We start from the raw sequence: 26,466 nt of genomic DNA, 5'->3' as shown, positions 1-26,466 counted from the left end.
TCGGGTGCCAGAATCGATTCCAGTTTCGGGATCGTGGACCCGCAGAAAATTCTGTTTCCCGCAATCCAGATGTTTTTTGTTTTCAGCTGACCCGAGCCAAAAAAAACCCCAAAACACCCCGACCCTTTAAATCTAATTATTTAGAATCCCCCACTCTCCCGACCCCCCAAAAACTTTCCTAAAGTACCTGGTGGTCCAGCGGGGGTTCTGGGAGTAATCTCCCACTCTCGGGCCATTGGCTGCCAGTAAACAAAATGGCACCGGTGGCCCTTTACCCTTACCATGTGACAGGGGCTATCAGTGCCATTGGTCGGACCCTGTCACATGGTAGGAGTAATGGATGGCCGGCGCCATCTTAAAAAATGGCGCGGGCCTTCCATTGCTCCTACCATGTGATAGGGGCTGGTCAATAGCACCGATAGCCCCTGTCACATGGTAAGGGCAAAGGGCCACTGGCACCATTTTGCACATCCCTAATACTCAAGATGAGGTCGTACCATGGAGTTCATCAAAAACATTTGAAAATAAGTGGAGAGCTGAGTGGGGGCGACCAGGGAGGTAGTTGCCTACTGTTATTATACGAGTGGAGGTTAGTCAGGTAAATGCTTGTAAGAAGAGCCATGTTTTAAGATTTTGTTTAAACTTTTTTGGGCATGATTCCTGATGGAGGTCAGGGGCATATTGTTCCAGGTTGCTGGCCCGGCTATGGACATGGTGCGTTCTTTGGTCATGTTGAGTAGAGTAGCTTTGTGAGAAGGCGTATGTAATGTAGCAGCATGTTGTGATCTGGGTGGTCTGGTGGGTTTGTGGAAGTGTAAAGCATTATTGAGCCAGTGCATGTTTTCGGTATGTAGCGTTTTGTGTATTATAGACAATGTTTTGTATTTTATCCATTGGGCAATGGGGAGCCAATGTAATTCTTTGAGGATAGGTGTAATGTGTTTGGATCTGCGCATGTTGGTGAGTATCTGTGCAGCTGCGTTTTGCAGGATGGTCGCTTTGGGGAGGCCAAGGAGGAGGGAGTTACAGAAGTCTACTTTTGTTAAGATAAGGGATTGTAGAACGGTTCAGAAGTCACATTGATAGAGTAGGAGTTTTAATTTCTTTAGAGTATATAATTTAAAATAACCGTCTTTTATCATGCTGTTAATATGTTTTTTATGATTTAGCTGATTGTCAATGGTGACTCCAAGTTTTTTACACTTTGTGCAGGGGTGATTGCGATGTTTAGGACTGGGGGCGAAGTATCAAATGTCTTGTTTCTCTGATGGGAGATAAGCATGACATTAAACATTAATAACAGTAAAGAAAACTACTGCAGTAGCATTTAACTTTAAAAAGGGAAACTATGAGAAAATTAGAACATTAGAAAAAAACAAAAAGGAGCAGTTTCAAAATTTAAAATTTTGAATGCAACATGGATACCATTTAAAAACAATATCTTGGAAGCTCAGACTAAATGTATTCCAAGTATCAAAACAGGTGGGAAGAAGACCAAATGACTGCTAGCATGGTTAAAAGGAGAAGTTAAAGAGACTATTAAATCCAAAGTGATACATACAGATAGGGAAGCCTAATCCAAAATATCTGTACATGATGATACTGGGTTCCATATTAGGCACACTACCCAGGAAAAGGACATTGGAGTCATTGTGGACAATACTTTGAAATCCTTGGCCCAGTGCATGGTGACTGTCCAAAAGCGAATAGAATGTTAAGTACTATAAGGAAATTAATAGAAAATAAAACAATGATATCATAATGCCACTCTTTCGATCTATGATGCAACCTTGAGTATTGTGTGCAATTCTGGTCACCTCATTTTGAAAAAGATACAATGGAACTAGAAAAGGTAAAGAGAAGAGTGACCAAAATGATAAAGATTCTAGAATCTTTCTCCAATGAGGAGAGGCTAAATAGATTACAGTTTTTAGCCAGCAGAAGGGACAGCTGAGAGGAGATATGCTTGAGGTCTACAAAACTATGAGTGGGATGGAATGGGTAAACAGCAAACTGTTATTTACTCTCTCAGGTAGTACAAATAGATTTGTCATTGTGGGACACTAGACCTGTAAATGAGCTGGTGAAGACATAGTAAAGTCTGATACAAACATGATCAATTAGCTATACCTTATGAAGTCAAGATTAGGTAAAAAAGGAAATATGCTGTGTGGTATTCAACATCTATTGCACATCTTAGAAGAATAGTGCAAAAATATGAGAGAGGCTGGAGAAAGATAAAAAAGACAGTGAGTCTTCCATAGAAATTGCTGCACTCGAATTGTTTAAAATATTCTTTAAATTAGCCAATGGAGCTTTTTATGATCGTGAAAAGGTTGACAATTAACACTATCTTGGAAAATGAGTCTTTGCCCGACAATGAGTAATTGGCCACCTATTTTGAAGACAAGGTAGTAAATCTTCAAAAACAAATCATTACTGCACAAGCTTAGTCAGAAGATAATCAGACCCGCAATCATCAGATTATTAGTTGGTCTAGGTTTGCCATGACAACAGCAAAAGAGATTAGTTCAGGAGTCTCTAAACTAAATTCTACCCATTCTGAATTAGATCCATTTCCATTTGACATAGTAAAAATATGAGTTCAACATTCTTTGAATTTATAAAAACCCTGATTAATAGGTCACTAGTTCATGGATGTGTTGCAACTTAGTTGATGTGTGCAATGGTAAGACCTGTTCAAAATGATGTTAGTCTACAAACAAAAGAGTTAGCTAACTACCACCCTGTTTCCAACTTCCTTACTATGGCTAAAATACTAAAAAATATGGTTCTAGCACAACTGGAAGACTTTTTGAGTAAATATGAGTTGTTGGACCCAAAGCAGTTTGGCATTAGAAAGCAACACAACATGGAGTTATTATTACTCTTCCTGTTAGATATAATGTTATATAGTTTAGGTCATAGTACATCAAGGTTATTGGTCCAGTTGGACCTTTATGCAGCCTTTGATACAGTACATCACAGTATCTTATTAGAGAGACTGCAGAAGTTTTTAGTGGTGGGTAGGAATGTGCAAAATGTGATGAATAAGGGCAATTCATTTCATTCAGGGCCCTAAAACAAATGGAGTGCCCCCTGAATGAAACAAACCTTATTCGTTGCATTTGTTTTAAATGAATGCATCTTGCAGAAGCCTAGGCCTGAGGCCAGGGACTCGCCTAGGGCAAAGGCCGAGGCCAATAGTAAGGGCTGTGGCCTATGCCCAAGTGTAATGCTGGCCTCTCGGACTAGGCGTTGGCCCAAAGTTTGTTTCGCCTAGGGCATAGGCAATGGCCCAAAGCCTGGGATGACACTGGGGCTTCAGCTGAGACCCCCACAAACAATCACTTACCTAATTTGTAGGGTATCCATGGAAGTGGCCAACCTGGGACCCAATGCCTGGGCCTCAACCCAGACCCAAGTCCAACATCGGGACCCAGTCTGGAGGATGGGTCCTGATGCCTGAATCTTTGGGCCGAGGCATGATGCCACACACTAGCCTGGAGGCTGGTGCCTGACACCGGGGCCCAATGCCATAGTTCAGCTCAAAGGCCAGGTCCTGATAATGGGGCCTCAACCACAACCCAGGCCCAACACCTTGGCCTAGGCCGGAGCCTGGACTCAGGCCTGATGCTGCAGCATAGCCCAAAGGCCAGATCCTGACACTGGGGTCTTGGCCCAGACCTAGATGTGAAACCAGTGCCTGTTTTGGAGTCCAGGCCTCGGAGCAGCTCCGATAACACTCTTTTTTTCATCTTTACTTTTTCAGCTGATACCATCTATTGAGGTCGCGCCAGAATTAATTAACTCTGGTGCTTTCACCAAAGTGGACAGCACCATTTTAAAGTTTAGCATTATTATCAATTATGAGGCACTGCCTGAGAATTGACTGCAAACATCACTGTTGTTGATAAAAAAAACATTGGTTGACAGAAAATCACTTATGTTTGATTATTAAAAAAAAAACAGAACACTTTGGGTAAATAGATACCCCATAGAAATTCTGCAGCCACAGCAGATTTTTCTTGAGGGGTCCCCTATTCCCATTCTTTCAGAAATAAAGAGTCTTGGAGAATCACAACACAATGAAGCAACAAATTAGGCAGGTAGCTAAGGCAGTGTTTTACAAACTTAAATCAGTAAAACCTTTAAAAAGTCAATTGCCATCTGAACATTTTTGTACAGTTGTTTAGTCATTAGTCCTAAACCTCATGAATTTATGTAGGCCTACCAGATAAACTTGTACATGTTTTACAGTTGATTCAACATGCTATAGCTCGCCTCCTAAATGGTTTATCACACTCCGGGCACATTACTCCTACATTAAGAGATTTACATTAGCTTCCAGTGAAATGGAGGCCAAGGTTCAGACTGCTGGTAATTATCTTTAAGCTTCTTAATAGCAATCAGTCATGTATGTTACAGAATAGTGTCAACTGGTATATTCCCATAAGGTCTTTGCACTCAGAAGGCACTCATTTGTTGCAAATTCCTTCTGCTAGCACCTTCAGGTATGAGCGAACGAGGTCCAGAGCTTTTCATATGCCTCAGTTTTAGCATGGAACAAGTTGCAGATAAAGATGAGGGAGATGATGGAGTTAAAACATTTTAGAAAGCAGGTGAAAGACATGCTATTTGAAGAAGCATATACCTGAGTTTGTCACTGCAAGGGAAGGGATTTTGGTTCTAGTTACCTAATTGTCTAGTTTTTAACTTTGTAAATGCATTTTAAGTTTGTTTTATGTTTTTATTGTATGTGGTATTTTTTGATTGTAATTTATGACATTGACTCAGGATACATTTTTTAGGGAGATGTGGGCTACAAGAAACTGTAAGAAAGTTAGCAAAAAACTGTACAAACAAGCAAACAAATAAATAAATACATTCCTTGATTTTTGTTTTATGACTGAAGTAAAATTACCATCTCCAGGAAAACCCATGAAAAATGTTCAGTGTAATCAATGTAGTGTGAATTGGTTTATCTTTGAAACTAGTAGATAACAGCCATAACCAGATGGTAGCCACTAGTGTTGACCTAGAAACATAGATGCATACAGTATGATGGCTGATAAAGACCAAATGACCCATCCAATCTGTCCATCCTCACCTCCTGCTCAGTTTTACAGTCCCTTTCTCTCCCTCAGAGATATCATATAGTCACAAATAAGGATATGGGATAAGCAGAACTCCAAAAAAGGTATACCCCAAGTAAGAAAATGGATTGGTGTGAAAGTGTTAGCCAGTAGGTTACATCTGTACTTTGCCAATGCTCTACTAATTATGGAAGCTTGAGCATCCATTTCACTAGCAAATAGGGACTTTATAGTTGATACTTCCAAACTGATGTAACCTGGATAGAAAGCAATTGAGTTCAAAGAAAATAACCTTCTTGATAGAAATAAAACACTTTTATATTGACTTGGTGTGTGTGGTTTATGTTTTACTGTGCCATTGCTGTTAGAAGAGTTTTATGTAATGTATAATTTATGTTTTTCATACCCCTGGTTGCTACCTACAGCCTTTCTAAATTACATAACTCATAAATATAAAAAATAAATATATATTCTAATCTGGAGATGATGAGAAATATAATGATAAAAGGATGAAATTAAAGAACTCATTAAGGTCCTCTGTTTTCTGAGATATCTCGTCCCATCTCTTTCCTCTTCTATTTGCTAATTTTTTATTTATTTTTATTTTTTTAGGTAATCAAAGCAGGAGTGGAAACTACCTGTAAGTGCCATGGCGTTTCTGGATCCTGTACAGTACGTACCTGCTGGAGACAGCTTTCTCCTTTCCATGAAATCGGCAAACAGCTTAAGCAGAAGTATGAGACTTCGCTCAAAGTGGGCAGCACCACCAACGAAGCTACAGGAGAAGGGGACATTTCACCACCCAAAAAAATCATTCCTGGCCACGGTGACCAAATTCCTAGGACTACAGATCTCATTTATATTGATGATTCCCCAAGCTTCTGTCGAATGAGCAAGTATTCACCTGGGACCTCGGGGAGGAAATGTTACAAAGACAAGAACTGTGAGAGCATCTGTTGTGGCCGGGGTCATAACACACAAAGCAGGGTGGTGACCAGGTCTTGCCAATGCCAAGTTCGCTGGTGCTGCTATGTGGATTGTAAACAGTGTACCCAAAGAGAAGAGGTTTACACCTGCAAAGATTAACAGACACTTTGGATGGACATCCTACGTAGCAGAAGATTATGCATTATGGCAGAACTGCATATGGAGACAAACAGGGTTTGATTGACATTATGGGATTTGAAAGCTATGTTAAGATGTAAGCACTTTGTAGGGTAGAAGCAACCCAGCTATGGGGTTTTTTTTTCCTGTAGACTGAGCTGAATCAAGAGGTCCAACAACATGAAAACAGGAAGTTCTCTACCAGACTGAGTAGATGATAGATTACTTTTACTAATGTGTCCATTAGTCCACTCAGTTTGATACTTCATTTGACCCTTGCCAACCTCAGAAAGCAATGAAATTGAATGTTAGTTGTCTATTTACATTGATGTCAGATACAATTTGTTAGTCTTGATATGCCTGGATACGTTTGACTCTGGAGAACTTTTCTTAAGCAAAGTGGATGAGAAACAAACGTTTGACTCTGGAGAACTTTTCTTAAGCAAAGTGGATGAGAAACAAACTGAATAGAAATAAGTAGAGAAGTGAAGAGGCAGGAATATCAGCCTTCTGTTGCAATTTCTGCCCAGCTAGAAGAAAGACTCCAGCAAAGGAAAGGAAACACCAGAAGTTTGACTTTGACCATATAATGCAGGTTTCTGAAAAAAAAAAACCATTGTCAAAAGTTGCTTCTGAAATAGAGCTCCAAATCACCATGTTGTTGCAAGCAGAATATGTAAATGAAAGATATGAGTCATCAATGAAATCAATTTTCCTATTCAATAGTTACAGACTTCATTTGCATTTTTAGCACTATCACTGTCTTAAAAACCACTAAAAAATCTTGTAATTTTTGTTGTATATATCCCTTTAAAATCTTTTTTTTTTCTTGAACAAGTAATATCCCTGTGGAGGTTACTAAAACCATATTTTTAGTCTTATCCTGATTACTTCAAATCAGATGCAAATATCTTTATAATATCCTGCTAATAATATGAAATGTAAATTCTAGCACACTTCAAAGCTAAATACTTATTCTCCAAATAAATGTTGCATAGTAGTCACCTTGGTAAAAAGCTTACTGTAAAGACTTCTAGGTCATCATTCCATCAACTGTGAACCTAGGTAGGAAATGCATTTATACATACCAGGACATATATGTTCTTGATACCACTAGACTGAAAAAGATTGTTCTAAAACATCACTCCTAAATATTCTACTGGGTTCCAGCATTAGCTTCAACATGTTAGTCATTAACAAAAATGCAACTAGAAGGTCAGCCAATTCATGAAGCCATGAAATGAATAAGGCCATGTGTCTTTTTAAAAAGGATTACAGGACAATTGCATCAGAAAGCTTTGTTCGGCCTAGAAGACACTATTGGCACATCATCAGCAAGAAAATGTCATAGATCCAGTTTCGGAACTATCTCAATAAACCCAAGACTGGTTGTCTAATGATCTGTTAGTGATGCTGGTAGCAACCATTGAGCAAGTGAAAAACAGGAGCCAGATATCATTGCATCTCCAGAATGGTGTTATCTCAAGGATGGACAAATATGAGAAGCTGAATTTCTCTTGAAGACATTAGCCACTAGTTTGTAAACTGTTCATGTGCAAACTGAAAGCTTCAGAAAGTCCAGCCTGGGTGTTATCAGGCATAAGACCTTCTTGCAAATGGAGTAGGACAAGCTATTTCACACCTTGGAAACTTGTCAAACCTCTCATGGCTTTTCTTGTCCTATATTGTATTCAACAGTATTTTCTGTGTCACACACACAGAAAATCCAGTATTCATTAAGCAATTATCTGTTCATAAGGCCTGAACTAAAGTGTATTATTCAATGTATATATAGATATACACTGAATAATATATACATATATATATATAGATAGATAGATATAGATATATTAACATTTATTTATTCTAAAGCATTTTCAAAAAACCTTCTTATGGTTTCATTGTGGTATTATGTTCAATTATAAGTGTCACAAAACTTCTTTTATAATCCTTTCTTATGTAGAGCATTTTTTGAGTAGGACACAGATTTTGTGCCTTTATGAAGTATGACAAGAATGCGTGTCTGTGTGTGAGTTTGTATAGGCTGGATGTGTGTGAGTTTGAATCAGATAAAATAGCTTGCCCATAGTCGGTTTTGTCAGTGGGAACACCTGAAACAGTGGCATGTAGATAAGAGGGAAAGGATGAATGAGCTGCTGAGTGAAAGAGCTCATCTCTTTATTATAATTCACGCACTGAAGCTTGGATGCTTTCTATTAGTATTTAAAAAAATGTATTTATATCAATGTGGATATATTGCTTCTCTGTTATATATTGTAAATAGTAAGGTTTATTCTCCTGTGGTTAAAAAAATGAGATGAAATAGTAGAGAGGCACATGTGTTAATTGTATAGGCAGTGTATAAAACATCAATTTTAACCCTCTCAAATCAGGAGCTGTTGTCTCCAACCTTCTCTTGCCTTTTGACTTAAGGTGGTATAATGCACATGGGTTATTTCTCTGTGTTTTTCAATATTTGCCTTATTTTGGAAAAGAACTAGGATCATACACACCTACACTATATCAAAGTGCCATTACAATGTAAGCAAAGCTAAAAATATATATATATATTCCTTATTTGAAAATGAGAGACGTGGTGTCAGATAGAACTGGAATGCAAGAAGCCCACTCCCATCCCCCACCCTATATCAAACCTTCCTGTCTTTTCTTTTCTCTTCAGAAAAATGGAAGTTGCCTTCCTTCTCCAGCAAGATTTTCATGGGTGCAGCCATTATTTAGAACTTTCCTTTCGTAAAGAGTTAATGAGGTGAAGAGTATTTTCTTTTATCAGACGATATGTTTTAGCTACATGTCAGCATTAAGAAAATCTTTTATTTTTTTTAAACAAGGCAAACTTTGCTGTTTTATAATAGTGTTTTCTATTGCAAAAATGAATAATCATTGCACCCATGTTCTGTTTTATGGTTTATCTTACTTCTGTCCTCCATATTAGCCTGATGTAAGTGCAAAACAAGTCCTAACTATACTTTCTTTTCATCTTCCAAACTTAAAGTTCACTGAGGGCCCTTTAAAGCAATGCAGTATATTTTTTATCATCATTCCAGCTTACTTTCTTTTTTGTATACTAGTAGAGCTAGTGAGCTAAAGATTTCCTGCTTGACCTCCCATAAATGGCTTTGAAAGATTAGCAATGTTCACAAATGTAGGCTGTTGCCCGAGGGTATGCTCAACCTATTGCCAAAGTGTGAAGTATTGCAGAGAATGTGAGCTATCACTGTAATGCAAGATGGGTCAGTGGTTAGGCAGGAAGAATATCTGGCTTGATCTTTAAAAGAAATTTCACAAACAGAGCCCGGAGAGATTCAGATGTGATGGTTTTGACCACATATAACGACAGCAAACTGATTATCATGCTCTCTTCCCTTCTGTGTTCCTTATCTCCCCCAACAGGGATATCTCTACTTTCAGTTTTTCTTTCACCCTTGGAAGTAGGTTTGTCAACCAACCCCATGTCTTAAGGAAGCAGCACAGCCAGTCCTGCTCTGATTCCCTTACATCTGTGGGCTTCTATTTCTATCTTTGAGAAATAAGAAGTACAAGTCCATAGCTACAAAAGGGTAAACCAGGCTTGGCACAGCTTGTCCTTTGTGACATAGAGCTTTTTCTTTTATTTTGACATTTATTTAGCATCCTAAATCAGGGCGATGATACAAGTCACTTTCAAAGAGCTACGAGCATAAAAATGATTGTGTATGCACGTAAGCAACCTGTACTTGCGCAATAGTTATTTAATAAAAGTCAAAAGTATGTGCCTACTTTAAAAACTGCCTATAAAAAGGGCATTCTAAGCTGTTCTGGGCGGGGCCAGCAGTTGCATGCATAACTTGCTATTCTAAAAGGCACGCACACATTTGACAATTTGCATAATTTTACACCTGCTAATTATCTTGCGTAATTGATATCAGATTTGTTTATTGTGTATTATTGGCTGGGTAGAAGGTCTGGATGAACTGGAGGGAGAATGTCAATGACATGGAGATGGTCTGGGCAAACTGGCAGAGTAATTGGTAAACTAGTAATAACCACATGCATATGTTTTAAAATATACCAACCTGCCATGTAAATCATGTTTTACGTGAGTAAGTCCTACTTTATTTTCATAAGTAAAATAAACACATATACATTTATAAAACAGGTAGGAAATGCTCACATGGTCAATGCTTTGTATGCATTAACACGTAAACAATAAACAAACAGATCTCAAGAAGGTGTAAAAAACCAAAATGTTTATTATATGAAACACTGATATTACATTTTATCATACATACTGTCTTAATCACCGGTCAGTCCAGATACAAAAGACTATGCTGTGGCAAATTTGAAGATGGCTGACTGGCCCTGTGGAAGTTTGAGGCTATTAAGACCTCTGATGCAGAAGTCTGTCACTTCAAAACACAGTCTGTGTTGGGTTATTGTTTTTGAACTACTATGTTACCATCTGATTAGCATTTTTGGAGTTACTGGATTCTACCTGCTTTTCCTGCTCATGCATGGAATATGTGACAAGCCTTCTATTAAAGAAAAGAAATCAGTTTTTAAAGTGCATATTAAAATATAAAATTATAATAATTGACTTTCACTTAAAAACACAGATGGAAGGATGGTAACTTTAAAAAGGGTGTGGGGGTGCACATTGAGCATGTGTGTGGGCACGCACCCAGGGAAGCAGTGATTTTATAGCATGTGTGCATATGTGCCTGTACATTATAAAATAGCCTTGGCATGCATATGTGTGCATTTAATTTTGCAAATAGGCATGCCTGACAGTGCAAATAATATCTTGGCCATGTAAGTGGGAATTTTATAACTGGCATGCATCCATGCCAAGACCAGGTTTACTGGTTCATTCACCTGTTTACCTAGTGTAGGATTAAGTCCTCCAAACCCCACTGGTTTAACAGCCTGCACTCCCCCTGGTTACCCCAAATCCTTTAAACCTCTCAGGAATGGCCTTTTTTTGTTTTTTGAAGTTACACTTCCTCAAGGCCATGATGCCCTCATACTAGGTAGGTATTTATACCTCTATATGAGGCCCACCTAGTCACTCGAGGTGAGGTTTAGGTATTAGTGTAGGGGTTAGGGGCCACTTTGACATGCAGAGTGAGATGTACAAACCAAACAGTGCTCTCTTGTGAAGATTTGATGACCTTTGGAGTGAGGAAACTCACTCAAAGATAAGATTTGTGCAATGTTCTTTCAACCTAGCTTGATGTTACCCAGGTAGAGAGTCCATCAAGCTAGGTTGAGAGAACATTGCACAAATGTCATTTTTGTGTGAGTTTCCTTGCTCCTTTTGCTTTTTGTATCTGGACTGACTGTTGAGTAAAACAATGTGTGTAATATAATGAAATACCAGTGTAATATGCAGTTATGAGGGCATGACAATGAATAGTGGGTGTGCACATGAGAGTACATGCAATTTGTAGGTGGTGTTTTTGTATGCTAAGAATTTAACTGTGAGCATACATATGCACATACATTGTTGGGTACACGGAAATGTATTTTTTTAATTTAATTCTTTTGGCATTTAGGTGATGATATATGAAATAGCGCCAGACAAAAAAGAGTAATAATGGAAAGATTTGAGTATTTTATAATACGCTTATATATAATACACATTGGTTATAAAATACTATAATAGATCTATGTGTATCCATATATGCTTGTATATGCTGCTGTGTGGAGTTGTTTGAAAGTTTTATCCCTAGAGCTAATGTATTAAAACATGGACAAATTTGCCAACTTGATTTTGTATGCTAAAATCACTGATAGCATGTGTTATCGGTGATTTTAGTGAGAGAAATTTAGCATTAGCTTGGCTCTGCTTTCTTTGCAAAATAGGGAATGAGCTGCATAATTATGCAAACAGATCATTATTTATGTTTGATTAAATGCCACAGACTAAAAGTAAGCAAATCCGTGTTTGTGCGCAAAGCTGAACTAATTCTTAGGGAGATGTAATTATGTTCTTGTGTGTGTTAAAGTTCATAAATTTGCCCAAACTTTAATGCAAAAAGAATCACCACAAACCATTTTTGCATAATATGGAACAGAGCTGGTATTGTAAGAAAAACATCTTGCACTGCTGAACCATTCCTTGTGGCGCCATCCTTAGCTCCTAAGTAACTACCTGAGATAAAATGACTTTCCCAATGTCATAAGGAGTGATGGTGCGAGATGCAAATCTTCAGTTTGGCAGCCTATTATTCTAACCATTAGATCACTCCTCTTTCCCCTCCTCCTTGGTGGCAGCCATGCCTGAAAGTGATTTTATATGTCTTCTGAATTTCTTTCAAATGGAAGAGAGACTTTTAGAACATCAAAAACTGGATAGCAAGCAGTTGTGGAATTATGACTGCATACAGGCACAGAATAAGCAGATTCTATATTATGTGATCTAAAAGTTCACAGATTTGTTTGTGAAGGTTTGTCAGGTTCTACGGAGAGAAAAAAAACCATCTGATCAACTGCAAACCAGATATAAATGTGAAAATAAATGAAAAAAGCACAATTCATCATATATAGTAATGCAGAATTACTGTGGCTCAGGTCCCACTTCCTGTGGTCACTGTGAGGCATTGCATGTTTGTGAGTTGCATCCCTGTGAGTATATGAGGTGCTGCTATGCATGGGTGATATGTTCAGTAGAGTCTTACACTGAGCATGTACAGTATGACCATTAACAGGTGAGCATGCAAGCTGCCATTGTTCTAGACAACCCTGATTAAGCAAAGGGTAGCTACATGGGTGAAATGACTTTTTAAGTATAATGTCCTGCATAGTATTAAATAGAGTCAGAGGAGGTGATGACTTCTGATCATACTGACTTGAGTTGGCTTGAGGCAACCCTGTCAAAAAATATCCTCACTAGATTGCAATTCCCTCATGTCACAGCTGTGTATGGGGCAGTAGCATAAACACATAAGGTGCAGTTTTTAGCCTGGAAGTTGTCATTGATAGAATTTAGTTGTGAATGTGCTAGGCTGCATACCAAGCTATTCTGAAGCTATGGGAAAAAAAACCAGAGGTAGATTTTAAAAGCGTTGCTCGCAGAAAAACAGCCACATACACGTGATTGTTGGTGGCTATGCGTGAGCAAAGCAAATTTTAAGAAGCCAGGAAGGATGATATACACGTGTCCAGAATAAGGAGGTGGAAAAGGGGAAGTGCTAAGACTGACACACCTAACCACAAATTTTGCATGTATGTTTCTTGTGCAACTTTGCTACTGCTCCTCATGAGGGGAAGGAGAGAGAGAGAGCGTGAGGGCGGGAGAGAAAGAAACTGTATTACAGCAGTCTGACTATATATTTATGTACCACTGTAGAGGGGCACTGAATCAGGGTGGGCTGGGGAGGGAGGATGTTGCTACTTAGTTCTAAGCGACTACAATTCTTTACTGATGTCAATTTCACTATGAAAACCTCTGAATGTGTCTGTAACACCACCCACCCTAACCCCAATCCACCTCCTGAAAACTCACCCCGTTTCAGAATGCCCCTCTAGAGTGGTACCTATATAGAGAGAGTGTCAGTCTGAGGCTATTCAGAGGTTTTCTCTCTCTCTCTCGCTCTCTCTCCAGAGAAGTACACCCAGCATTTTAAATGCTTCTCATGTACCTCATAAAATAAGGCATATTTTTGCTCACACTGCAATATGTGCTTTTATGGGTGCACGCACGCATGTTCCTTTTAAAATTTACCGGCTAGTGGGTTAATTTGAGTTAAATGAAAGTCCCTTTTCTTATTGTAATTAATGTCTTCAGCTCATATTAAATCACTTTCAAAATTTTGAATTCCATCTGAGCAATCAGATTGGCTGGAGCACAGGACATTAATTCCTCAGAGAGAGCATTTCAGAGAGTCAGCTGGTAGGAATGTCTGTGGTTGCTGCTTCCGGTAGAAAAGTATCATGATAAGAATCACTCATAAGGATACTCTCGGCCCCAAAATTCACCCTTGGCATTTGAAAGACTAGACAGAGAAGAGGCTAAAGGCTCAAACAGGACTTTAACAAAATGGTCATTTCTTAACATCCTCCAGCTGTCTCTCAGTCCCATCAGCAGTTTTTATTTACATTTTCTCAGAAAGGGGAAGTCATCAGACAACCCCGATATCATTTTGGGCTGAATATGGGGAAGTTGCTTCAGAACACCTTGAACCCTAAAATGTCAGTGCAGCAATTTACAAAACCTATTTGTTGGTAATACATTTTCTGGGTGCATCCTTGTTCCTCTTTCTGCCTTTCCCTCTTACAGGCAAAGGCAGGACTCTGGGGCGGCAAGAGGAACTTGACAGGAGAAGTTTAGTTCATTTACTGGTTTAGCAGGGCATTAACTGCCAGTCAGGGCCCTGTGCTTGTGGGACATTCTCAGAAATGGTCTTGGCAAATTTGTGCATAACCTATACTGCTATCATGCAATGCTATTCTTATCCAAAAGAAATAAAAAATAAAAGTCATGATGGCGTACTACAGACTCTGCAGATAGGATGGCCAGCTAGCGCCGCGTTAAGGAGGACAAACTGAGCTGGTGCTGGCTTTGCCCACGCATGCTTTGGGGATGTGGTTCTGATTTGCTTAAGTAAAACATTTCATCTCCACACGTGCAACAGGGTTAAGGCAGCCTATGTGTAGCCTATTTCTTTTGACATGAAGTTATATGCTATCCTAAGTCTTTGGTTAAAATAAAACATACTGCATAGTGTTTACTGTTACAAAAGTGCATGTGGCTTGCAATTATGTGCATTCTTTATTGACCCCAAAATATTATTTTTATGCAGACGATTTTCAAGTGCTCTTCTGGGATTCCTTTTGCATCCTTGGAGAAAGAGTTACGGGTTAGCCCACACATCAGTATCTGTTTGGATATGATGTCATTTTTGGGCATTGTAGCCGATATGAACCAATCAAGCAAAGTTTGTGTGTGATGTAACTTGTGAGTCTTGTATGAGTGCTCAGGCAGTGCAGGCCCAAGGGTGTGCTGCATGGCACCTGCACAGAACGTATGCATGCACGCCGTCCACATACTTTCCGAAATCACATGTGATACATTGTGAACCACTTTCATTCATACTACTGCAGAAGCCTATGTAAAGGGGTCAAAATGTCAACCATATCCTGCAAAGCAATATTTCAAGAAAAATTCTATTAGTAGCTTTGTTTTGGAAAAAGCTCCCTTAGTTCAATGCACAAGAATACAGTGCCTGCCAAAGAGGTTTATAACTACAATGCATCAGTAAACTGGACATGATTAGGTGCTCCAGGAGGCATAGTTCTTAAAGCAAGCTTCCAGTTCACGTTTGTGACCTGTTTGCCTTTGGTCCTTAAACTCAATCCAATTAGGATGCAAAGCAGTGATAAAAAGCTCCTGATATCCTTTAGGAAGGTCTAGCAATCCCCACAGGAAGCAATTATTAGTTTCACCAAAGTCACTGAAGGTGTGGAAATTCAGACACAATAGGTTAGATGCATGCAAGCTGCAAATCTACCAATTTTAATTCTAATTCAGAGTTTATTCATTCCTAAGGCACCGTGTATGGTCCTATATCCCCCATAGCAATCCTTGATGGTTAAGCATGAAAGGGAGAGGTAGGTTGCAGTAATTTGTATTTTGTTTTTTGTTTTTATACTGTTAACATAAAACAAGAAAACTCACCCAGTCAGTTTTCCGAAATTATCTTTTTGTCTTTGCCCAAAGCTAGAGATCATAATTTTTGGACCAACTTGTATCTTTACTGATCATACATAGCCCCTGCCCATGGACTTTCTATGCTAAAACTATGTGGAATCCTCAGACCAAGTCAACCTTTGGCCAAACAGATGGCATAGAATGTATCTGAGCAAACCACAGAAAAATGACCTTTTTTTTTTTTTTAAAGCCCTAACCTCAAAAAAAGAATTGCATTCTAAAACACTTTACAAGAGCTGCTCAACCTGAAAAGGCACCTCACAAAAATTAAGAAAGTAAATTTTAGGATTTGTTTTGCACACTTGAGAAAGCATTTTCCTGTTAAAAGGGAAGTTGGGAATGAGCACTAACGTATGAAGGATTGCTATTTCTTTGTATTTCTGTCTTATGGGAGCCTAAATTATTTTTCTCTACCTCATGTGTACAGCTTGTAGGTTTAAATCTGATTCTGAGTGACTGTTGAGAATGTATTTAAATTATTTAACATCTTTGTATAACAAAAGCAAGAAAAAATGAAACAATAAATGTATTTTAAATTATTTGTGAAATCTGTGGTCCTTCATTTTGCTCACAAGAGGTTTGTAGTGTCAGAGAAATTCTGATGAAACTTGAGGAAGGGAGTGTCATCTCTCAAAAGCTAGTCAGGAAATGTAGTTTGTCTAATAAAAAGGTATCACTTTATTTTTTATTAACAATTCTAATCATGCAACAACAATAAGCACTAAGCACTAAGCAAAGCTGCAGAACTTGCTACCTACTTCAAGAAAAATATCACCAATCTGATCACCCCTCTGATCTCAACCAATCACCAGCTCTCTCCACTTCCCACCTCGTCAATCCTCTGTGATTCAAGATTTGAAATTTTTGAGCCCACGTCATCTCTGGAGATAGAAAACATCCTCAAGAAGCTCAAAACATCCTCTCACCCATCAGACCAGATCCCGTCAAATCTACTCATCTCCATCCCTAAAACCATCGCTAAATCCATTTCCGAAATCATAAACTGCTCCTTATCACAAGGGCTAGTACCAGACTCTCTAAAGCTCGCCACGCTCAAACCCCTTTTAAAAAAACCAAATCTATCGGCAGCTGATCCTGCAAACTTCCGCCCTAAAGCCAATTTACCATTTATTGCTAAACTCTTGGAAAAAATCGTCAACAAGCAACTCACAGAATACCTTGAGTAACACAAGATCCTCACCCCCCTCCCAGTTCGGTTTCCGCAAATCTTTGAGCACCGAATCCCTATTAATCTCACTAACAGACACCATCCTCCTGGGCCTAGAAAATAGACAACCATTTCTTCTCGCCCTTTTAGATCTATCGGCAGCCTTTGACACAGTTAACCACTCAATACTCCTTGACCACCTAGCAGACATAGGCATCACCGGAGTGGCCCTCAGCTGGTTTAAATCTTTCCTAAGCAACAGGTTTTTCAAGGTCAGAATTAACAACAAAAAATCCCACCCGGTCAGCTCCACTCTGGGTATCCCCCAAGGATCATCTCTCTCCCCAACCCTTTTCAACATGTACCTCCTCCCGCTCTGTAACTTACTCGCAAATCTAAAGCTAACTCACTATATCTACACCGATGACGTTCAAATATTCATCCCGATCACGGAGTCCCTCACCAAAACACTCAGCTTCTGGAACAGCTGCCTTCAGTCAATCAACCACCTCCTCACCAGCCTTAATTTAATTCTAAATACCAACAAGATGGAGATCCTCATCGTCTCCCAAGACGACAGCTACAGATCAACCAACATCCCACCTTCATCCCAATTAAGTCTCTCCCAACAAGTGAGAGACCTGGGTGTCATCCTGGACAACCACCTAAACCTTAAAAAATTAGTTAACAATACCACTAAGGATTGTTTCTTTAAACTCCAAGTCCTAAAAAAATTGAGACCCCCTCCTCCACTTTCAGGACAACCGCACGGTACTCCAATCCATCATTTTTTCAAAAATGGACTATTGCAACTCCCTCTTCCTCGGACTCCCAGCCAACCACATCAGACTCTTGCAGATGGCACAGAATTCAGCTGCTAGGATCCTGACCAACACCAACATAGAGAAAACATTACCCCTATCCTTCAGAACTTCCATTGGCTACCTATCAAATTCAGAATTCTCTACAAAGTCCTAATGACAATCCATAAAGCCCTTCACAATCTCTCTCCTCTTGATCTCAAGATCCCTTTACGGTCCCACTCCTCCTCCAGACCTGTGAGAAGCATCTACAAAGGCACTCTATACTCCCCCGCAACCAAGACCTTTCTAAGGAAACGCGCTCTATCGACAGCCGGTCCCCCTCAATGGAATGCTCTCCCCCCGGACCTTCGTCAAGAACCATGCCAACTGAATTAAAAAAAAAAAAGCTCAAAACATGGCTATTCAGCCTAGCTTATCCCCATACTGACGATCATTAAAGACGCTTAAAGACGATCAATACCTGTTTAATGACGCTTAATGGTGAACACTGACATTTATTGTACGTTTTAAGGATGACGGTTTTAATGTACACTCCAGAGTCTATTTATAACTTATAATTTATTTGTTACTTCATTCTCTGACTCTACTGTTAACTTCTTGAACTATCATTATGGTTGGCATTACACCTGAATGTTATATTAGTAGTTTATAAGTACCCCAGTTATTTATCTTCATGGACCCCAGTTACTGTTCCCCTGTTCCATGTAATGCTCTCATGCAACATATATAACTCGTTTTAATGTAAACCGACGTGATATGTATTTGCTACATGAACGCAGGTATAGAAAAATTCAAAATAAAATAAATAAATAAATAAATAAAAGATGCTTTTGTGTTTGTAAAATTTGCTGTTTGACAATACTGGAAACCACAGTTCTCCATTCATTCACAGATCAGTTATGATTAGTGGCAGTGCATGTGTCCTTTACCCTGACCTGTCAATTTTTCTCAATTTTGCTCAGACGGGCTCATCTTTAAGAGTAAGAGCTTCCATATCTGTTCTATTCTGTGTCCATGAGAATTTTTTTTTTTTTTTTTTAGTAAATCAGGCCCTTAGTGCCGGTTTTAATGCTAGTATATATATTTTAGTGTCCAGGGAAATGAACTGAAGGCTAACAATTCATGTCACATAAGCTCCCAGTAATAATGGCACTTGGTCACTCCTGATCTGACCTGATCTGATCTCCTAGATTGAAAGTGGCAACAAAGTGAAAAGCGCAGTAACTCAGTGCACCAGACCCTGACATATCCAGTACCCTGATTACAAACATAAGTCCCAATTTACTAAGGATGGGGAAAACACCTTGTCCAGTCAGCACCATAGTTCTTTTTAATTTTATTGAGCTGAAGATTTTATCTTAGGAAACAGGCTAGATCACTCTAACAAACTATCTTGTCTCCTTGTTGATATTAGGATGAAGTTTTTAAGGGTGTGCAGCTGTGTGTCTAACTGCAGGTATGTACCTATGTATTTGTACACATAGGTACATACCTATGTGTACAAATACATATGTACATTAGTTGTGAGATCCTGCATTCCACTTAGGTGTCCAATACCATTGGACACCTAAGTGGAATGCAGGATCTCACAACTAATATGTGCTGTGGTTATTGAAAGCTCAGCATATCCAATGCAAAGTCGTGCCTTGAAACCACCCTGAAGTTCGGAATGCCTAGTTTTAACCATCTAATTGTAGATGTGCGAGATTTACTAGGCATTTCATTAGTCTCTTGGCACATCTCTATATCCCTATTTTAGATCTCAAACACACACACACACACTTAAAAATTTAGGCCTCAGTCTTTACCCATTTCAACAAAAAGGGCTAATAACATTTTGTAAGCTGCAAACATGCCTTTTTATTCCTGGCACTATTGCTACCTCTTTTGACTTTACTCCAAATTCAGTCTTTCTTATTTTGTCCTAATGTTTTTCTTACACCCTTTTACTTTTACAAATTCTGAATCTTTTGTTAGGGTTTCAGGCTCCTTTGCAAACCTCTCCTGCCCTGTGTCTCCTCTTCAGTTTTTCCTATGCTGCAGGTTGATGTTTTCCATATATTCTCTATGGTACTTGCATGGGGTCCTGGTAAGGATATTAGCATAGAAACTCTCTGAAATACCAGGACTCCTAGTGATGGGAACAGCTAAGCTGGCAGAGCTTCAAAAATAAAACATGAATTGTAAAAAAAACGAGGACAGCTTTAACAAATTGGCTTGTTTTAACTGCCAGAAGAATTATTCAAAATCATGTCATTGTCTGCTTTAAAAATTAAACCTGAATGTATTGTTTTATGCAGTTAAGCAGGAGTGGTGAATAATACAGTACATTAAATTGTAGAGTTAATGGATTTTTGTAATAGCTGGCAGAGGACAACACCCTGACCTCTGCAATACAATACAAAGATCCGTTAACTGTATGGTAGTTCACCCACTGACAATGCCTTACCAGGAGCTTACAGCAATTGTGATTATCAGTGTTATTAACTAGGTTTGTCATGCAATGCCTGAGCGCTGCCCCAGACACCTTCTCAGGGTTAACTTCTTGGCCACTTGGAGGGTCCCACTATTATGGGAAATTATGTGCTGGAAGGGGTGGGCATCTATCCAAGGAGGTGGTTGTCCTATAATGGACACCCTGTGAGCAGGTTCACATGAGAATGGGATAAAATAAACTTTGTGAGCACTACCAAGGGCAGCTCATAGATCCTGACACAAACCCGGGTCAAATAATTGTATTTAGTTTACAATTCTTATCAGCGTGAACAGTGACACTCACACTTGGCGATGTACCTTTGATGCCTATCTGATTCCCTTATAGCTACTTTCTCTTGATTTGAATTCCTTGCACCATTGCCAGGTGGTGAAGACCTTCAGGAATGCCTCTTAGGATCTGGGGTCTGCCTCCACCTTGTCTGGTGTCTCTGCTGTTCATGCATAGAGATATGGTTGAAGAACTGACTTGCTTCCCAAAAACCTCCTGTTTAAAGAAGTTTGCTCCATAGGCTTGAATGTTTCTCTCTTCATTGGTGGATATTTTGATAGCCTATAGGTAGGTAATACCTTGTCGATTTCTTTGCAATTATTGGGGTCTAGGTGGGTTGCCTTATTGTCTTTATGATTATTGATGGGTCCTTGTTACCAGAGTACAGTTTATTATCCTCCCACATATATTTCTTTTGGAGTCTATGGTCCCCACCTCACCCATGTTTGTACAATGCTGAGGGATGCTGGCTATTTTCCAATGATGATCACCAGTCTTTATCAGAATTTCCATTTGACTGATGAGGTTTGTTTACCACTAGTTTGTGGAATGAACCCCATGAAAAGTTTATTTAATATTCTCCTAGAGGCCTACCCCCTTCAGGCTTTGAGTGCAAGGAATAAAAAAAAAAACAAAGACCCTGGCCTACTTTATCCTATTCTTATATATTAATCCTATTCTTAATCTCAATCCCCAAACTTTACCATAGCATCACCAAGCCCTGCAGAGTGCTTGCCTGCATCTAAGCACATGCTCCTTCCCTTCAACTGGATTCATGCTTGCCTCTGGATAAGTACTCTGCCTCACCAGCTACCCCCTGATGGATTCTAGGTGTACTGCAACCCCACAAATCATGGAGGTCATACACTTCTCAGAAATTGCACCCCCAGACCAATGATGCACTTCTGTGGGTCATAATTACAACAGGGTAAACAAATTAAGTAGATTAGTAAGGAACTGGAGGAAGAGTGAACTGGAAAACTATACAATTTGTAGACAACAAACAAGGGAATGAAGAAAGGGATTATTCAAATAGCACTTTAACTGGCCAGTGCCTAGGAGGGTTTGGTTTGTGATCTGTGCACCGCATATAATGTAGAACTACTGTGACTGCGTTCCGATTGCAGGTATGGTCACCACACTCTTCAGTCAGAACTGAAGATTTCTGGAACATTTTGAGCCAGCTCCTCTCAGTCTAGGCCTGTATGACTAATTATAACCCAGGACACTGGCTCCCTAATAACATTGCCTGACAATAGCATGCTCACAGATATTATAAGGTTATGACTTTAGGAAGTCACTGAAGGAGCAGGCAATAGGCAGAAGGTTTAACCCCTTCAGTCCTGGATTACACAAAGGAGAGCCTACTTGCTTTCCCTCCCCCCCAGTTGCCAGTAGTTGCAGAATGCTACAGAAGCCGAAATGTCACCTATCAGGGAGCAAGACAGAGCCTTATCAGAGACACGGGGTGCTGGAGCTCAGACCTTTTCTTGAGTTTTTTCTTCAGCTATGCCTTATTCTAAATGGAAGGCTAAAGTTTGGGAGCCATCCCCTGCTGCTTCCTCGCCGGACCCTTCCCATCCTAAGATAGTTGGATTTCTAGCCCTTAAAGCTTTTTCTTTGCTCGAGGCTTGGTCAGAGGGCCCGAAGAGCACGTGGTCCTCCTACCAGATGCTGATGTTACCTTGAGCCCCAGCATGCCAATCACTCCGTCTCCTCTGCAGCCGGGATCCCCAGTGGGAATACTTTTGCTACCATGTGGGCGGAATCAGAGCCCTAGATTGGTGACTTTTGGGGAAGTTTCTCCCACTTTGAGAGTGTCCTCTCTGGATGTGGACGCACTGGATGATCCCACAGTACTTCCAGGGTTGTTTGAAGAACCTGTGTCTGCCGCTGAGTCAGCAATGATTTAGCGACTCCAAGTTTCAACACCTTTGTGGAGTGCTGAGGCTTCTCGTGGCTTTCCAATGCCCAAATTCAAGAAGGTTTGGAAAATTTACTTCATTCTCTATTTTTGACCAAGTCTTCTTTGGTTAGTTAGATACGGTCTGGTCAGCTTTGATGACTTTAGAGGGTTCTATTTCCTCGCTGGCTTCTGTTACCTCTGATATTTGCAATCGTTTTCAGTCTACTGATGTTTTACTTGCTCAACAAGGAGAAAAGATTTCTGATACAGGTAATCACATTTCAGTGTGTCAAAATGTTCAAGCTAATTTGATTTAATCTGAACTGGTTCATTCCAGGAAATTGGAAAATATTGAAAACTCCCTTCGTTACTAAAATCTTATTATTATTATTTAATAATTTATATGTAAGAACAACATTTATATGTAATAATTTTTGTGTGTAACAATTTTGCTGTAATATACAATAACCCATAATCCCTAAACCACATGACAATTTGCTACGATGTTATCTATTTATACTTGTTTCACGACTCTGTAAACCGTTCTGATGGTGAAACCGAATGACAGTATACAAAACACGTTAAATAAATAAATAAATCTGAGGGTTTTGAATTTTCCTATTTGCGACATGCTTTCTCCAATGGAAATTTTCATGAAACATATTACCTAAGTGCTTGGAATTCCATCCAATGCTATTCCCACTATTGCCTAGCTTTATTTCCTTAAGGATTTAAAAGTAGACTCTAACGTCTCGAGTTGCCAGCCTAATTTGAATCTAACAGATTTCTTAGAATTTTCTACTGACTTGCCTGTTTCTAAATGGGGGACACTGCTTGTCTCCTTTGTTTCTTCCAAGGAGCGGGATTTAATCTTGAAATTGTTTTTTTAGCCACAGAATATCTCTTTTTCTTGGTCAACATGGTCAGCATGTATGGATTTTCCCAGATATCACATGAGCTACTCAGGATAGGAGGAAAACATTTATTTTGATGTGCCAAGAAGTTATTTCTCTTGGTGCTAAATTCATTCTTCGATTTTCTTCAAATGTGTTCTTATTCACTTAAATTCTAAATTAATTTTTTTTTTCTATCCTATGCAGTTAAGGTCACATCTGGATGCTTCCCTTGTCACTTAATGATTTGATATTTATAATTAGCTTATTTGTCTCTGCATTTTTCCTTTATGTTTCATATTTTCTTTATTATTGCTCCTTTGATCTTGCCTCCCCTCCTTATTCCTTAGAATTTTGAGACTCTAGTATTTTGTTTTCTTGATTTAATAATGCCATTTCAATATCTTGTATGATTGTGATTTTAGAGACTCAAATCTTTTCTGTAACAAGTTTGATCTTGTGTTTTATTCTGAAATTATACTTTAAAAAAAAAAATAGAGAGAGAGATGTCACCTAGCATGTTAACTTAAAAGTTTGCAAAGGGAGGGCACATTTTCTGGGAAAATGAAAGTTCAAAGGCCTAGAAGGTTTTATAATAGGCACAAAAAAGCCCCCTCATTTTGCCGCAATAACATTTTGTCTTTGTTTCTGAAAAATAAGAAAATCTTCATCAGTGCTATTAAAATTGCCACATTCCATTCTAACCAAGTCTCAACTTATTGGTTAAAAAAATTCATAATGTTCATCATTAGAAACATAATGATATAATTGCATCTTGGAAAAAAGTTACCTCCTCCTCCAGAGGTGCCAAGATATCAGATATCAAATATATGAGACTATACATGTGTAAGTAAAAAGCAGGGAGTGTAAGGGCCTGAGACTAGTATGGTAGTGCAGAGAGGTTTATCTTTGTATCTCTCTCTCTTGCCCAATGACTCCTCACCCATTGATATCTTTTTCTTATTCTCTCTCATTTCTTACCACCTTCTCTGGTCCTCTCTCCCATTTCTCCTTTTCCAGTGCCACCAACCTGAGTCACAAACTCAACTGATTTTCCAGCTACCACCATCCATAGACAGATATCCTGATTCTGAGTATTTGCCTCTCCCTTTCTCCAATGGCCAGGCTGGAATTCCAGGCACCACTTCCTTCTTGCCATACCCCACCCACATCGTCTATACCACTTCCTCCTGTGGCTCAGCTGGACATGTGCTTCCCCTCTTAATCTCAAGAACTGGCCTTGCAGGCAGCATCTGAGCACCATCTAGTCAAAACTTCTTTTGCTTTACTCAAGGCAGACGCAACATTACGATGATACATGCCATGCATAGAATGTGATAACAATATCCCTATATGGCTCATGGTCGCCACACTCCATGCGAGTGGAAAATATCCCTTCCATATGTCCCTCAGTTACATCTATGGAAAAAGCCACAGATTTACCATAATTTATCTTTAAAGCTGAGAATGTTCCATAAATCTGAATGCATTCAAGTACTGTCGACAAACTTCTCTTAGGATTATCAATAAACAGTAACATATCATCCCCAAACATACTTAGTTTCACCTATAACTTTTTAAGCTGGATACCTTGAAAATCCTCCATAAAGCATCATTTATGGCCAATAGTTAAATTACGAAGACAAGGGATCCATTTGATGCTTCTAGTCAATAGTATCTTAATCTCCAGTGAAGAGATGGAGTAGGTAGATGATACTGACTAGAATCAGATTATACCCAGGAATGAGGAAGACCACCCCAAGCCTACACCACCAGCTCCTTCACTTAATGATGCCATATGGAAATGACATGAGGCCTCCTCAAGGGATGTCCTCTGGCTTCTCCTTGCCTAGGGCTTTGTACCAATTTGGTTATTGCCTTTTGCACCTCAGTTGGTGCCTTGGGGTGTTTTTGCCACTTTGGGTGGCTGATTTGTACCTCACAGATGCTTTGGTGTCTTTATTTAATTAATTAATTAATTAATTTATGTATTTATTTATTTAGTAGTTTTTCTATACCAATATTAGTGGGAACATCATATCGGTTTACATTAAACATGCAGGATGGAAAATACATAGAACAGGGTCGGGGGGGGTGGGGGGGGAGAGCACAGGAACTGTAAGGCCATAAACAGTGGATTATTCATAATTATAAAAAAAATTTTGTACAGGAGAGTGTTGGCCGGGAGAGGGGGAATTTATTGCTGATAGGCTTGTTTGAAGAGCCAGGTTTTTAAGTTGGCTCTGAATTTAGATGTACACATCCACTCTTTATGTTGGTTTGACCCTCTACAACTGCTCAGAGGGGGAGGGGATTTATTATCACTTTTGGTGCATTATTTCCCCTTCATGGTTCCTCATGTCACACTTGGTGCCACTTTGCTCTTCTCATGCACTCTTTGTTATGTTGTCATTTGTGGGTTGCCCCAGAATTGAATGGCCTAGTATCTGGAGAAGTGAATCTATGCCAATGAGAGTGTAAGCAGGAAACTTGGGTGCATTTTGCCTATGCCAATGACCTTCCCCTCTGCTTGAGCCCTCAAGTGCAGGGGCTGGTGTGGCATGAGAAACAGGGATAACCCCCAATAGCAAAGTATGAAGCTTGGAATCAGAGGAAGAAATTGAAGCAAACCAGGAATCCAGGAAGGAGAACAGAAAGGAGTGCTGATGGTAAAATCTAGAGACAAAGAAGTCTTCTGGATATAGGAACGGATCCAGAGTATAATAAAATGAATGTAGGTTCAAGCTCTGGCATCTGACTGTCGAGAAAGCCTCAGTATAAATGCAAGTTTTTTTGTTTTTTTTGCAAAATCATTTTTATTGCAAAGACAAGCATTTCCACAAGCACTACAAATACTCAAAAAAATCGATAGCAACAAGAGAACAAACAGTACAGTAGTTATGCTGGTCTCCTTTTAAGTAACAGTATCCACCCCTATAAGCAACCAGATCCCCAACCAATCCCCATTCACATTCAAACTACACATACCAAGCACACCTCAC

The 26,466-nt window shown here is 39.3% G+C and overlaps 1 protein-coding gene across 1 annotated transcript in view; it reads left to right on the top strand.

Annotated features, from left to right (window-relative positions):
• Positions 1–6,832, top strand: part of WNT9A (Wnt family member 9A) — a 293,795-nt gene extending 286,963 nt beyond the window's left edge. The window contains exon 4 of the mRNA XM_029588288.1: positions 5,709–6,832. Coding sequence (XP_029444148.1) covers positions 5,709–6,182 — 474 coding nt within the window. The 3' untranslated portion in view covers positions 6,183–6,832. The remainder of the gene's footprint in view (positions 1–5,708) is intronic.
• Positions 6,833–26,466: the final 19,634 nt, after the last annotated feature.

Source organism: Rhinatrema bivittatum, chromosome 2, assembly GCF_901001135.1.
Source record: "Rhinatrema bivittatum chromosome 2, aRhiBiv1.1, whole genome shotgun sequence".
NCBI classification, from domain to species: Eukaryota; Metazoa; Chordata; class Amphibia; order Gymnophiona; family Rhinatrematidae; genus Rhinatrema; species Rhinatrema bivittatum.
This window is presented reverse-complemented; position numbering and strand designations above follow the sequence as displayed.